The sequence below is a fragment of the Protopterus annectens genome, chromosome 8.part0 (assembly GCF_019279795.1).
Source record: "Protopterus annectens isolate FY-2018-M chromosome 8.part0, PAN1.0, whole genome shotgun sequence".
NCBI classification, from domain to species: domain Eukaryota; kingdom Metazoa; phylum Chordata; order Ceratodontiformes; family Protopteridae; genus Protopterus; species Protopterus annectens.
Window position 1 is genome coordinate 873,593,206 of NC_056741.1, and position 16,297 is coordinate 873,609,502.

The 16,297-nt window shown below is 43.6% G+C and overlaps 1 protein-coding gene across 5 annotated transcripts in view; it reads right to left on the minus strand.

Annotated features, from left to right (window-relative positions):
* Positions 1-16,297, minus strand: part of CXXC1 (CXXC finger protein 1) — a 1,961,705-nt gene that overhangs the window by 997,236 nt on the left and 948,172 nt on the right. For all 5 annotated transcript variants that reach the window (XM_044080389.1, XM_044080388.1, XM_044080386.1 and 2 more), the window contains one exon: positions 6,691-6,798. In XM_044080389.1, coding sequence (XP_043936324.1) covers positions 6,691-6,798 — 108 coding nt within the window. The remainder of the gene's footprint in view (positions 1-6,690; positions 6,799-16,297) is intronic.

Sequence of the window (16,297 nt, forward strand, 5' to 3'; positions counted from 1 at the left end):
CTTGTCTGTGATAAGTCCTTGTGCAGAATCTTTTTAGTTGGTAGTTGTGAGGTGAGGCAAATAGATCTATGTCCGGGTATCCCCATTTCCTTATCATGCTGAAAACTTGTGGATCCAAGCTGCCACTCATGGGGATTCATGAGGTTTCTGCTTAGTTCGTCTGCCAGAGTATTTTCCTTTCCTGGCAGGAATTGTGCCTGCAGATGTACTTGGTAAGTCAATGCTGTGTCTCACAAAGTCATGGCTAGTCTGCAAAGGGAGTCAGAATGTGTGCACCCCTGCTTGTTTATATACCACATGACTATGGTGTTGTCTGTCTTTATCAGTAGTTATCCCGGATGAAGTAGGTCCTTGAAGGCTGTCAGGGCATTTTGAACAGCTAGCATCTCTTTTTGATTGATATGTAGATGCCTTTGGGTTGAGGACCATGTGCCCTGAATCCATCTTCCTACTGTGTGGGCCCCCCCAGGCATAATCTGATGCATCCATTGTTAGTGTCTGCCTGACTGGGGGTAATGTGAATGGCTCTCTCTTGTTCTGGTAACAAGCCTTCGTCCACCATCGAGACTCCTGTTGCAGGCTGGGAATAAGAGTAATCATTGTTTCCAGGCTGTGGCAGTGTTGAGTCCAAATACATTTTAGGTACCATTGAAGTTTCCTCATATGCAGTCTTGCATATGGAATTAATAACATGCAGGATGCCATGAAGCCCAAAGCCTGCAGAATTTTTCTTGCAGATAACTGGGCCTTTGTTGCCAACATTTTGAAATAGGTAGTCAGTTGCCTTTGTTTGTCTGGCATGAGATAAGCCATCTGGGCAGTTGTATTTAAGCTTGCACCCAGGAATATTATCTCTTGAGAGGGTACTAGTTTTGATTTTTTTTCATTGACTGTGTACCCTAAGCATGTTAGAAGTCTTTTCACAAACGCCAGATGCTGTAGAAGAATGTCCTTGTTCTCTGCTTGAATTAGACAGTCGTCCAAGTAAGGATATATTTATATTCCTCTTTGCCTGCAGAATGCAATTACTGGTGCCAGGCACTTTGTAAAGACCCTGGGCGCAGTAGATAAGCCAAAGGGCAGTGCAGAGAATTGGCAATGCATTGAGCCAGCCTTGAATCTGAGGTATCTTCTGCATGATTTTCTGATTGGGACATGCAGGTATGCCTGTTTTAGGTCTAAAGTCACAAGTCAAGCGTTCTTGCCCAGCATGGGCAGAAGCTGCTGCAAAGTCAACATTTTGAATTTTTGTATATCCAGGAATGTGTTCAGAATAGATAGGTCCAGTATTGGTCTCCAAGCTTTGTCCTTTCTGGGTACCAAGAACAGTCTTGAGTAAAATCCTTGTCCCTGCTCTTGCTCTGGTACTTGTTGAATGGCCCCCATGTCCATGAGGGATGAGACTTGTTTTTGTGCCTCTTCCCATTGATTTTTTGGCAGATCTGGCCAGCCGTTTGCCTTTGGCAGGGTATGGAACTGGAACCTGCAGCCTTGTGACACTATATTTAGAACCCACTTGTCCTGGGTTATAATGTTCCAATTTTGAGAAAAAGTGCTAATTTTCCCCCTAAGGGTGCTGCCAGGAGGTAAGTGCTTGGTGCAGGCAGGGGGAAGTCATTGGGACTGTTTTCTGTACGGTTGTGATTTGTCTTCTCCAACTTTGGAGGTATTAGCACCCCATTGCTTTGACCTGTATGAACCTTGCGCCTGGGATCCGCCTCTAGGGCATCTGGATCTGCTTCTTTGAGGTCTGTCTGACACAGGAAAGGACCAATTCTAGGTACTAAACCTAGGTGGCTGTACTTGTAAAAAATCTTTGACAGTTTGCATAGATTTAGCTTTGTCCTCCATTTTCTTTAACACCAAACAAAGTATCATGCTGTAAAGGTGCATCTAATAATTTAACTTTGACATGATCAGGCAGATTTTGTTCCTTTAACCAAGCATGCCTCCTAATTACAGAACCCGTAACTGCGGCCCTGCAGGAGGCCTCCAAAGAATCAAATCCACATTGCAAAGTATGCTTTCCATCTTGTTCAGTTGCATGGAATAAATCCTGCATTTCCTTGTTTTCTGCACATTCAGAGTTCAACAACATTTTCTGTTTAAGCAATGCCATGACATGTTGCTGATATTTGAGCATATGAAACGGACAGTTTAAGGCCCTTATAGCCAAGGTAGCAGATGTGTAAACCTTTTTTCCCTATCTATCCAGTGCCCTAGAATCTCTGTCAGAGGGGCTAGGGTTTTTTGCAGCGGAAGCCTAACTCCTTTGGGACCCTGTGAAATAGTTTCTGGGTCTGCAGAATGTTTTTTAAAAAGGAATTTATGAGCGTCTGGAACCCTGTAATATCTGTCAGGCTTAACAGGAGCTGGAGGTAAGAAGTCAGGGGTAAGACTAGACTCCGAAAACACATCTACAATGTCTAACAGGTGGAATGGCTAGAGGCCTGTGTTGAGGTAGTAAAAGGAAATACCTGAGCCTCTTTTTAGATTCTAAAAAAATCTTGGCTCTCCCAGTGGAAATGCTCCCTCATGGTATGCAAGGTTTCCCCAAAAGAATAGTCCTCTGGAGGAGAAGCTGAAGGTATAGATTCTTCAGCATCAGAATCCTCATGGGGGGAAGAGAATATTCCTGATCAGAAGAGGAATCAGAAGAAATAGAAACCTGATCTGAAGATTCATAGTCAGTCTCTTGCCTAGGCCTCTGTCAGGAGGGGGATGGGAACCCCTGATCAAGGTAATCAAGTCTTTGGCCATTTTGAGCACCTGTTTTTTGGGCACAGAGGCCTGTCCATGTGGTTCTTGAGCTTGTTTCTTTGCTTTAGAAGGTGCTTTAGTCTTTGCCTTTGAAACTGAAGTCGGTTTAAGGTAAAGATGTTTAGGTCTGAATACACCCTCAGAAGCTGGTGCCTGCTCAGTGGCTCCAGACCCATCTGAGGGAATAGTATCCGAGGCTCCAATACCTTGAGTTTCCAGCAGCATGGCCGACTCCACGTGGGAGTTGGTAGCAGCCTGCGACTCTAAAGTAGTGGGCGTCAGGGCCTGCGAAAGGGCCTCACTGAGAACCGGCGACTGGCTTAGGAGAAGCTTCGTCGTCGGTTTTGGACCTCGGTTGTTTATCTCTCTCCTTTTCTTTGCGTTATTTGTGAACTCCAGTAGTCGGATGGCTATTCGACGACATTTCTGGATAATTAAACCGGTGTCCATAATAGTTTAAAGCAAAATCATACCGACGCTTAATAGTGCACTGGTTAAATCTAGCACAAAACCGACAACCAGAAACTTTGTGATCAGGGCCTAGGCAAGGAATACAGTAAGAATGAAAGTCCTTATGAGGTATTTGCTTTCCACAAGAAATACAATTATTTACTTTTTCTGACATCGGTCTGGAGCAAGAAAAAAGTTTCTCCAATGGGGTACATAGCTTTATTGAAGACTTCGGATCTGAAATTCGAACACGAAAATCTCAGGAGTCTGCCGACTGGCACTTGCGAACTGCTTCTGCTTCGGGCACCGCGTGGCAAGAAAGACTGAAGAAAATGGTGTTGACTGCTTCTTTTATACCCCTGACGACCTGACATCAGGGAAGGGGCGACAGCAGCTGATGCAGGACCCAAGACTTTGGAATTCAGGCCGACTGAGGACAACCTGCCAGCAGGATTACCCAAATGTTATGACTGCAACAGTGAAACACGAAGAACATCACAAACAAAAAAATACAATGCACCACAGTCACTGACAGATAGTAGCAAAGGAAATATTCCAAGAAGGCTGCATTTATCATTCTGGAAGTCACCTAGATACAGGCTTGGGCTGATCACCAAATGAAACTATGCAGTAAAAAAGAACTAAAGAAAGCACCTGCTGTTCCTCCCCCTTCTACCTGATAATTCTTCTATATCCTCAGCATCAAAAGGGGACCAAGCCCACTATAGGGATGCACACAACTCTGAAATTGCATCTGCCTGTGGCTAATTCCCATCTATGAAGAATGACACTGCAGCAATGATCACTACAATGAACGCCCTGAACACAAACAAAAAAGTCTCACTGTATTAAGTAAAACATTTTCATGTATACGCCCAAGAGCTTAATGATGACATAAAGGCTGAAGTGTTAAAAAACAAAGAGAAGAGTTTTGATGATGATTTGGCCACTAATGTTTTCCTGTTTCCAGCTTTGGTGGAGTGTACCCAAAGACAAGTGCACACTAATCAGTCTCAAAACCTTAGACTTGAAAGCTAAAATATATTCACTATTACTCCAATGGCTTGGTAGCCTCCATGAGAAGAAAAAAAGCACAAGTTAGAGGCTAATTTGGATCAACAACTCATTCAGCAGGCATGACAACAACAGGCTGTTTTTTACCTGTTGAAGAAGGCTGGGATGTACAATGGACCTACCCACAATGCAAGCTTGTTGCTCCAAGCTTCCAACAGGCTGAATATCTATGGTGGATAATTGTGATCGACAAAAGCCTGCAATCATGGCACGCCCCTGCATCTGCACTAGGGACATGAAAACACCCTTAAGCACAACAAACATCAGTCTGTAATTTTCTGATAATTGCGTAGGTTATGTACCAAACTGTTAGCACTGAATATTAAAGAAATACAACATAGAGGTGTTATTCTGACAGTAGTTTGCCTTCTTTCACCACCATGGTAATAACTGGATTCGCCAAATTCCTCCTCATATTTTCATTGCTGGAGCAAATAAAATTCCACAATGCCTCTAAATTCTGGCAGTGATTATAATTCTCTGCCCCCCACCCCAAAAAAAAAAAAAAAATCTCTTCCCTGTTCACCTCTTCCAGCCACCTTTGTAGGGACTGTAGCCCTTGCATCTATCCTCAATCAGCTTTATGATGATCTGAGCCCATGGCTTATTCCCACACATATTCCTGCCATAAACAGAGTCAGCAACCTAAACCACATCACTTAATAGTGATAAAAGTCCTTACCAAATGACAGCACATACTTCTGTAGCATTTAGTATGTCCCTCCCACCTTATCTGCTCTGTTAAAAGTCATCCTTTCCTGCGCTAGTATATTAGTGATTACAGGTAGTTCAATAATCACCAGTAATAGTGCAGCACTGACCAACTTTCCCCTGTAAAGTGGAAGAGAGAGCAATCACCTCCTCAATACTTAAACGTGCATGCCAAAAGACAGTGAAGCTCCCTTTTCTCAGATGTACTTTAAAAGTGGTTTTGCTAGTTCTGGCACACCTCTCTAGATAATCAAAAGAATGCAAATAATTCTGCTAATGAGCTGCATATTGATTCTGTTTGAGAATCTCACCTTAATGAATACTGCATTTGGTGGCTGGTTCTATATACAACAGTCATGCAATGCAATTCAATGTAACAATGCTCCATGTCAGGTCCCACTTCTCATCCCTCGATAGTCTGCTGGCTTTGCAAATGTCTTTGGTGGCAAAGTTGTGCAATATTGATAAGGAAGACTTCTGTGCAACAGAACTACACCAACTTACTGCTGATAAAATTTACTGCAGCAAAGTTTAATCTTGTTTGTGCCTAAACAAAGCATTCACTATTCACTTAGCTCTACTGAAAATGTGAAGCAATGTGGAATGCAGTTTTACATTAGGTCTATTTTGACACTGCGCTTCTGTTGTTCCTAACCTCCTGTCTACATTAATCCGAACACCCCTTATTAGTTGAGCAAACACAGAGGATTACGGCTATGAGCTGTTAAACTGGTCCTTGCTGTTCACAGTTTGAATCCCTCAGCTTCCATCTGTCTACTTTGGGAGTCTGAGCAAGCTACTTAACTAAAAAAATAGTCCTGGTCTGAGTCTCAAAAAGATCCACATGGATCACTGCTTTACCAAATTTAAATACAAATAAATACATTTTTGAACTGCAGACAGTCCTTTCAGATTACATACAAGTACTGATGCATGCTTTACATGAATTCAGTACAACCCTGCACTCGGTTTCGGAACTCAGAACACTGCTGAGTTGTTTGTTCAAAGTTTATTACTAAAAATCAATATAAACAGCCACGGCTGTTTTGTCCCTAGTTTTCAAGATTCTGTTCTCCCCACTGAAGGATCCTGCAGAAGACATACTGAATTTGCTTCTCAGACTTCAAACTGCCCACTGCTGGAGTATCTTAATCCTTTACAAAGGAAGCATCAAGCAAAAACATTTTAGTCTTAGTGACACTGATCAGATAAGTACAGCCCCAGTAGCTGCAATCTCATTCAGCAAAGTTAATACACATTATTTAGCTGAAAAAAGGTAGTACTGATGCTACAGGTGATCATGCAATGCCACAGAAACTGGCATCCATAAACATGCTGTCAGCTATAAATTGGTGAGAACTATTTTCTGACTACAGGACTTCAAATTTCTCATAACGAATGAGTTAGAATTTACAGACAGCCGCCTCAGATAACACACTGATAATCAGCTTAGGCTTTCTCTTTGGCAGTACATTATTCTTGGAGCTTCACAAAAAATGTGTAAAACCCTTTCCAAAGAAAAACTGATAGGTTGTAGACATGAAGCTTCAGCTGGCCACTGTTGTAATGAAAACCCCATGGTAGCTAAGTCTGAAGACAGGAACTGAAAGAAAAGACTGCTGGTGACTGAAAAGGAAAGGAATGCTAATCATTGTAAAAAGACACCACTCATAAATTACCTTTTCAAACACCCACCTTTTTGTCTGACTTTTTGTCTCGCCTTTTCACGTGCTTCACTTTCACTGCTCGCTTGCGCATCACTGAGTCTAGGAATGGCGAATCATCTGGATCACTCAGCCATGGCTAAAAGAACAATCGTAAACAAAAAATACTTAACTCAGTCTTTTAGCAAGACATTGACTACAAACTGAATTTTTACTGATATAAAAATATGCTTAGCACTGCTTTTAAGTATCTGTTCAGTGTTTTACATTAATGAAATTGTAAAAACAGGAACGTGTTTAAAGAAAGCCCCCTACCTCTAATGAGTGGCTGATCCCTGACTTGCATATTCAGTGACAAAGAAAAAAAGAAAATATTTACCTTGTTTTCTGGTGATCAGATATGCCTGACCCAGTTTCTTCTACTTCAACCTCTTAGTGTAAGCAAAATGAAAACAAAGTCAATCTGTTGGAACCCCAGAATCCTCTGCAACTGAGGTCAGCAGCTGTGGTAAGCGACAGGAGATTCAATCAAGCCCAATATTTGCCGAAGCTCTATAAATCTACCATATGTCATTCACCAGCTCCACTGTTCTCCCACAGCTAAATCTCTTTTTCACTCTCTCTCTCTCTTTCCTTTGTTTGAAAGGCAGGAAGAGAGAAAGCAAATCTTAGCCTAATGGTTTAAATTGATAGTTCAATGAGGGAAAAAGGAAAAAAAGGGTGACATCAAAATCATGAATGCACTTAAAGAAACTCTGACTTTCCAGTCAAATCTAATATGGTATTTTGAATTGTATCCCTTCCATTTTCAATGGATGCAGCGTCTTTTTATCAGATAATAAGTCTTTTATATGAAGAAGTACTTAAGTGTTCTAGCAGTTTTCATTAGCCAAGTCTAAAGTCTTAACACAGCACCGGATAACTGCAAAAAAAAAAATTCTAACATGCAACCATTACAGAAAGATAAAAAAAAATCAGTTTAAAAAGAAAATTATAATGCATACAGAAACTGCACAAACAGGTTTCCCAACAGCTTCTGCAGTTTGTACATAATGAGGACATAAACTGAACCATGCAGAACTTCATGTTTCAAGATGTTGAATGAGTTGTAGGGGTATTAAGCATAGAAAGAAACAATCTGATACTACTGTACTTTTCAATTTCAGAAAACAGCATGGCTTTTTTAAACAAGAGATTTAAGTGACGAGTGAGCAAATACAGTCATAAATACCTGCAAAATAAGCCACACATTACTCTGAAACTATAACCAACCTGAATCTAACTAAACAAAGTACTTAAAATGTATAAAAAGAATAAAAAGATTTCAGTGCAGTCTTACAGACTTTTCTGAGCAAGATATGAAATTTTCTTTTGACAGGGTGAGGAACAATAACAAAGAAAAAGCAGTAATCAAGTAATTGGCAATGTTATTTTTCAGGTGCACTGCTATAATCCTATGCCTTCTTCAATAATGTAAAATCACTACTGTTAATAGGTTTCATAAATGTTTTTATGCATTTGCCTATTCAGGTACATGTACTGATGATAACCTGGGATCCATAAGTTGGATTCAATGAACTTCCAGAGAGCACTATAACATTCTGACATGGTATCTGGCACTGCAAACCACATAAATACTTGCTGCCATGAGTCCCAATGTCGTGAGGCAGAGATGTAAGTGTTGAGTGTCTGCATGCTGAAGAGGAAGGATCAGTTCCAGAGGAAGAATGACCAAGCATGACAGCGAATTCACCATATATCTGATGAAAGTGAGTTTTGAGTGGGCTCTGTATAGGGCTCATCAGTGTTCATTTTAATTCTAAGGCCTGGAATAGATTACGAAGAGATGCTGTTACTGAAACTGTTCACCTTTGTATCTGCAAACATAGATAAGGGAACACATTACCTTTTGCAGCCTTTGGTTCACTGCAACAATGGACGTGCTTTTGGTGAATATCCTAATGATTAACGTGAGACCAAAGGGAGCATGCTGAACTATACTATGGACTCCCACTTAGAACAGTATGCACCTCCTGAATTTCAAGGCCATTGTGATGTGCAAATAAGTGTCCTGATGTCCAAACAGCACATCCAGTCTCTTCCTCAAAAACAGGTAAGGATGAACTACACCATGAGATAAGAAGTCATATTCTGGAATGAGATGGTTTAGCCTGAGTTATTCTTTTGGGGGGGGGGGTGGACTAAAACGAACTTGGGAGTAGAAAAGTACAGTTGTGTACACTTACCATAAATGTAGATGTTCGAGAGTATTCAATGTTACAGTCATCACATTTGGGTTATCCTGTCAGGGGTAGCCCTCAGTCGGCCTGAATACCAGAGGCTTAGTGATTCTGCTTTGGTTGCTAACACTCCACGACTGATGTCAGGTCGTCAGTGGTATAAAATCAGGCAGCCGATGCCATTACATCAGTTTTTCTTGCCCCAACTGTCAGGAGCCCCCAAATAGGGAGCTAGGTTATGGTGGAAGAACACCACCAGTAGAAAGTTGTTGTTGTTGTTTGTCTTTCGGCTTTTCCCAGTTAGGGGTCGCCACAGCAGAACTCCAGTCCGCTAATGATTGGCAGTTGGTTTTTATGGTGTCGAGTTGCCAGTCTGACGCCCAAACTTCAACGAAGGCACGTCCATTCAACGCATGTCTTTCGAAAACCCACTCGACCGCGGGGAGGACATGCAGACTCCACACAGAAGGCACTCCCAACCCAAGCCAAGAGTCGAACGGGAGAACCTCTTGCTGTGAGGCAACAATGCTACCGCTGCACCACCGCGGAACCACCAGTACAAAGTAAATACCAAAAATTCCCTGAAAGGAGTGAGGAAAAGAGAGAGAGAGACTAGAGGGATGGATAGTGGGAAACCAGGACTGCAAAAGTGAATGCACTCCAACATCTACATTTATGGTAAGAGTACACAACTGTACTATGTTCTTCGTGTTTCACTGTTGCAGTCATCACACTTGGGTTGATTCCCAAAGCTGAAGAAAAGGGTGAAGGCAGTCAAGAAGACTGGGGGCTGGCTAGGATGCCTGCAAGACTGTGGCTGCAAAGCCTGCCCTGGATTTGGAGAAGAATGGTAGGTGGTAATGCTTGGTGAAGGTATGAACAGAAGTCCATGCTGCAGCCTCCAGGATGTCCCTGGTGGGGACCCCTCTGAAAAAGCTGCAGAGGTGGAGATTGCCCTGGTGGAATGCATCCTGACCCCCTTAGGGGGCAGTTTCCCATGGTATTTGTAGCAGAAATGGATGCAGTGTGCTATCTATTTGATGACTGTTTGTTTAGATATGGCCTTGCCCTCTGCCCCTGCTGCAAAGCTGATTAGCAACTGGTCAGTTTTCCTAAAATATTTAGTCTTATCCAGGTAGAATCTTAGCTGTCTGTGCACATCTAGAGAATCCAGAATTCTTTCCCCTCGTATTGTGGGTTAAGGAAAAAGGTGGGCAAATAAATTGATTAGTTAAGAGCCACACAGGACACCACTTTAAGCATGAAAGTTGGGTTAGTCCTGAGGGAGACCCTGTCAGCATGGAAAATGATGAAGGGCTCTACAGTCATGAGTGCTTGTAGCTCTGAAACTCTTTTAGCTGAAGTGATGGCCGGAAGCAAGGCTGTTTTCCAAGAGAGGAATTTTAACTCTGCTGAAGCTGCAGGCTCAAGGGGGGGGGGGGGACGGAGGGGGGGGTAGTGTGAGCTTTTCCAACACAAAGTTAAGGTTCCAAGCTGGGGTAGGAGCTCTTCTGGGTGGCCTTAAATTGTTAGCCCCTCTTAGGAACTGTTTGATTAGAGGGTGTGAGAAGAGAGGTGGCTCTGTGCTGTAATGAGCAGAGATGGCAGAGGCATGAATTTTTAACAGAAGAGAAGGATAGACCCTTGTGTAGTAGGTCTGCTACATAATCCAAGATGAGAGGTAGAGATGGCTGTGCTGTTTCAGCTTCTTTAGCCTGGATCCATGGGCAAAACCTTTTCCACTTGTCAACATAGGATTTTCTAGTGCAGGGGCGTCTGCCCTCATATATAACATCCAGGACTTGTTTGCTTAGGCTGGGAGCTGGAGGAGAGGTCAGATAATAAGCCAGACTTCCAGGTTCAGGATCTGCAATTGTGGATGCATGAATTCTCCATTCTTCGTGGTCAGGGGTGTTGGTATCTGAGGTAGGTGCCATGGTGGCAGGGGTGACAGGATGTGCAGCAGTGGGTACCAGTGCTGGCGTGGCCAGTCTGGGGCAATCAGAATTGTCCGCAGTTTTTCCTCCCTTATTTTGAGCAGTACCCTTGAAATTAGTGGTAGCGGGGGAAATGCAAAGCTTGAGAAGTTTACACACTGGAAGGGTAGAGCATCCACTTTCCAGGCCTTGCTGTAAGGTTCACTGGTGCAGAATTTGCTGAGCTGATTGGAGTGGGAGGCAAAGAGGTCGACCTTCGGGGTGCCCCCACTTCTGGGTTACAAGGGTGAAGGTTCTGTGGTCTAGCTGCCACTCATGTGGGTCTAGCAGGTTTCTGCTTAAGTTGTCTGCCAGAGAGTTTAGAGAGCCTGGCAGGAATTGTGCTAACAGGTGTAGCTGCATGGCTGAGGCCATGTGATAAAGGGTCATGGCAAACCTGCAGAGAGGATAAGAGCAAGTCCCTCTCTGCTTGTTGATATACCACATCACTGTGGTGTTGTCTGTTTTGATCAGTAGAGGCCCCGGGGAGAGTAGGGGGTCTGAAAGCTGTCCGGGCGTGCTGAACAGCTAACATCTCTTTTTGGTTGATGTGCAGATGTATTTGATTTGGGCCCCATTGGCCCTGAATGCACCTGCTGTCCAGGTGAGCACCCCAGGCATAGTCTGATGCGTCTGTGTTGAGGGTCTGGGCAGCATGGGGTTGTGAGAAGGGGAGTCCCCTGTCGAGGTAACATGTTGCTGCCCACCAAAGAAAATCTTTCCTTAGACAAGATATCATTGGTATAAGAGTTTCCAGGTCTTGATCTTGAAAGTGCTGACACCAAAGGCTTTTTAGGTACCACTGTAGTTTCCTCATATGCAGTCTGGCATATGGAATGAGTAGAATGCAAGTGAGAGCTTGCAGGATTTTCCTTGTGGATAACTGGGTCCTGGTGGCAAGTTGAGAGAAGTAGGCTGTCAGGTAGGCTTGTTTTTTCTGGAGTAAGGAATGCCATCTGGGATGCTGTGTCCAGGCTTGCTCCCACAAATAAATTTTTTTGTGTGGGGGCTAGTTTTGATTTCTTTTCATTGATAGTATACCCCAGGGAGGTCAGTAGGTCCTTTATAAAGGTCAGGTGCTGTGGCAGCTTTTCCTAACTGTCTGCCTGAATCAGGCAGTCGTCTAAGTATGGGTAAATTTGAATATTTCTTTCTCTGCAAAAAGCAATGGCGGGAGCCAGACATTTTGTAAAAACTCTGGGAGCAGCAGATAAGCCAAAGGGAAGCGCAGAGAACCGAAAGTGCATTGATCCTGCCCTTAAACTAAGGTATTTTCTGCATGATTCCCTGATTGGGATGTGTAGGTAGGCCTTTTTTAGGTCTAGGATGGATAACCAAACATCCTTGGAAAGCACAGGTCGAAGCTGCTGGAGGGTGAGCATTTTGAATTTTGGTATCACCAGAAAGGTGTTTAGAATGGATAGATCGAAGATGGGGCACTATGTGCCCTCTTTTCTGGGTACCAGAAAGAGTCTGGAGTAGAAACCTTATCTGTTCTGCAGGAACATGCTCTATTGCTCTCATGGAGAGCAGGGAAAGGACTTGCTTTTTGGCCTCTGCCCACTGGTTTGGGGGCAGATCTGGGAACCCTTTTGGGGTTGGCAGTGTAGGGAAATAAAATTTGTATCCCTGGGACACTATGCTGAGGACCCAGCAGTCGTTGGTAATGGTGACCCAGTGACCCAGTTGCTTGCATGAAAGGAGAGTTTTCCTCCTAGGGGCACGAGCAGGTGGACAGAAGAAGGGGATAGAATTGTAAAGTCATTGTGAGTTCTTACCATAAGGGGGTGGCTTTTGTGCTCCCTGTTTTTGAAGAGGAGGAACTCCCTTGCTTAGATCTCTGTATTCCCTGGGGCTGTTGTCTGGGATGTCTGCTTCCCCTGGGTCTGGGCTAAGCTGGCTTGGAGGGGGCACAAAAGGACCAGTGCTTGGAAGGGCAATGCTTACTGAACCTCGGTGGTTGGACCTGTAAGAAGTCTTTATCTGCCTGCATAGATTTAGCTTTTTCTTCCATCTTTTCAAGACCTCTTCTTCCTTGGTGCCAAATAAGTTGTCTTTGTTCAAGAGTGCGTCCAATAATTTGGATATGACATGGTCTGGCAAAGTCTGTTAATTAAGCCAAGCATGCCTTTTAAGGACAGAACCAGTGACTGCTGCCCTGTAAGATGCTTCTAGGGCATCAAAACCACATTATAAGGTGTGCTTAGTTACTTGACTTGCAGAATGCATTAACTCTTGTAACTCTCTATTTTTTGCAAAAGCAGAAAAAGAAGATATTTTTTGTTTGAGGAGTTCCATGGTATATTGCTGATATTCAGCATGTGGAACTGACAATTTAATGCTCTAATAGCAAGAGTAGCAGAGGTGTATACTTTTTTTACCCCATTTGTCTAATGCTCGGGAATGCCTGTCTGAGGGGGTGGGATTCTTAGCTAAAGTTGCTTTGATTCCTTTAGGTCCTTGAGAGATGCCCTAGAGGTCAGCAGTAGGATTTTTGAAAATAAATTTTTGAGAGTCAGGGACTCTGTTGGGTTTCCTGGGAGCAGGAGGGAGGGTGTCAGGGGTCAGACTGGATTCCATAAAAACATCATCCACAACATCCAGGACAGAAGGAATGGCCAGAAGTCTATGCTGTGGAAGATCTAAGAATTCTCTGTGTCCCTTTTTAGGCTGAGGATAGTCCTGACATTCCCATTGGAAATGCTCCCATAAAGTATGTAGGGTTTCCCCAAAGGAAAGTCCTCGGATGGAGAGGCTGAAGGGATGGATTCCTTTGCATCAAAATCCTCATAAGTAGAGAGGGGTTGCATATCTTCATATTCAGATGCATCAGTCATCGGACTCCTGTTCAGATAAAACTACTGGGGACAAGTCTCTTTCTTTTGGAAGGGGTTGCCTGGCTTACCCTAATAAGCATTGTAAGGTCTTCCGCCATTTTAAGCATTTGAGACTGAGGCAAGGAAGTAGGGGCCTGAGCTTGGGTCATCGTTGTTTTGGGTGTGGTTTGTACCCTGGGCCTTAGAAACTCTGTAGTTTTCTAAACAACTGAAGACGTGAAAGAAGTCGTCGGTCTGTGTCGCGTATCGGTAAAGCTAAGTATTTCCTCAGAAGCCGGTGCCTGCTCAGCAGCTCCGGACCCATCCAAGGTAGAGACAGCCGCAGGATCCTTAGTTGAAGAAGAGTATTGCGGCATACCCGTCTCCAAACGGGTCTCGGCAGCGGCCTGCTAATCCACAGACGTGGGCATCAGGGTCTGTGAAAGCACCTCACTGAGGTCCGGAGAACTGACAACTAGCTTAACGGAAGCGTCGTTGGCAGTTTTGGACCTGTGCCGTCTGTGTCTGTCTTTATCCTTATGTTTTTTCGGAAGATCGGTAGTCGGACTGCTTATCGAAGCCATATCAGAATTCGAGGACTGAGTGTGAAAATATCTAACTACAATAAGGGCCCGACAACGTATAATTCTGGCGTTGAACAAAGCACAAAAGCGACAGCGGGGGACGTCGTGGTCTGGGTCTAAACAGGTGATGCAGTAAGAATGGAAGTCTCGTTGTGGTATTTGCTTTCCACAGGCGAGACCATTGTTAACTTTTTCTGACATCGGTTAGAGCAAGAAAAAAGGATCCCCAATGGGATATTTAGCTTTAGAAAACTTCAACTTCAGTTTGAAAACGAAAACTCAGGTAGCGGCCGACCGGCACTCGTATGAACTGCTTTTACTTTGAGCTCCTCGGCAAGAAAGACTGATGTAATGGCGTCGGCTGTCTGATTTTATACCACTGACGACCTGACATCAGTCCTGGAGCGACAGCAACCGACACAGAAATACTAAGCCTCTGGTATTCGGGATGACTGAGGGCTACCCCTGGCAGGATAACCCAAATGTGATGACTGCAGCAGTGAAACGCGAAGAACATCCTCATCTTTGTGGGCTAGTGGGACCCTTCTGGTTGGTTCTTCTTTGCAGGAGATTTAACATTTTCTTGCCACAATCATTTGAAGGGGTGGAGCATCTGGCTGGAGAGAGTGGAAGCTAGGGAGGAATGTGGAAGGGAATCATGCAGCCTCTAGATATTATCTTGATCCTTAAGTCCATTATGACTGTCAGCCATGCGAACAAATGACTCTTGACTGCCCCTAGAGTGGGACATCCTGCTGGTCTATTGAAGACTGGATGTTGACTTTTATTACTCTTGGATTGGTAGCCATTCCGGAAGTTGCTCTGGCCTCTCTGACATCTTCCAGAACTGCTACCTCCTTGCTGTTAGCCATGCTGAAAGCAGGGCTTGTGTGAATTCTGATGCACTCTAGAGAAAGTGCTGTGGAATTTCAAACCTTAGACCAACAGTGGTAAGAGTCTTTTCCTTCTGTTCCATCTTCTCTAATTCAGTTTTAACTCATTCATATTTAGGGCACTGATCTCACTCTCTTCTGCTTTATGCTTACAGCATCAGCTGTGTGGGCTGCCTTGTCCTGTTCGAGGTTACAGTGCCTGAAAGGCAAACTCCATACAGCATTCATGTGCCATGATTAAGCAGTTTAAATGTGATAAAATTAGTTTAACCCAATAAACAAGGCAAAAGCTGCTTTTCTTGTTAAGTTGAAATGATCCCATTTATTTATTTATTTATTGTGCTCTGAACTCTAGGGAGAGTATCTTTATGGTGTCCTTCTCTTCACTGTTGCAGTATTCTTAACATGAGAGATGCACAGAAGTCCAGGTAGCTGTTTCAATGACAGAATTAGTATCCAAACACTTGGAAAAAGGAACCAGAAGCCGTAACGCAAGAAGAGTGAGCCTTGACCATAGAAGGAAGGCTCTTACCATAAGAATAACAAAAGGAAATGGATGCAGAAATCCAAGAGGAAATAGTCTGCTTGGAAACCGCCAGACCTAATGATCTAGGATGAAAAGAAATAAAATACTGATCAGATTTTTGAAAAGCTTTAGTTTGACCAAATAAAATCAGAGTTGTCTATGCACATCCAAAGTGTGCAACACCTTACCACTAGCGGATTGCAGAGAAGGGAAAAAGTGGGTAAATGAACAGAATGACTAAGAGACAACTCATTCACCACCTTAAGCAAAAATGATTATTACAAAGGGACACTCTGTCCTTATGATAAACTAAAAAAGGAGGAAAAGCCATAAGGGCTTGAAGCTCAGACACCCATCCGGCAGAAGTAAGGGCTAACAAAAGAACCATCTTCCAGGAACAATGCTGTAAGGAAGCTGAAGCTGCAAGGCTTAAAAGAAGACCTGTATCAATTTCTTCAAAACAAAATTAAGATCCCAGGAAGGAGGGAGACACTTCCTGGGAGGTTTAATATAAAGGACGCCTTTAAGAAATTGTTTGGCCCAGAACCTAGAGGCCAAAGGAGGAGCTACAGGCAGACAAGCAGAAATAGCTGAGAGGTGGGA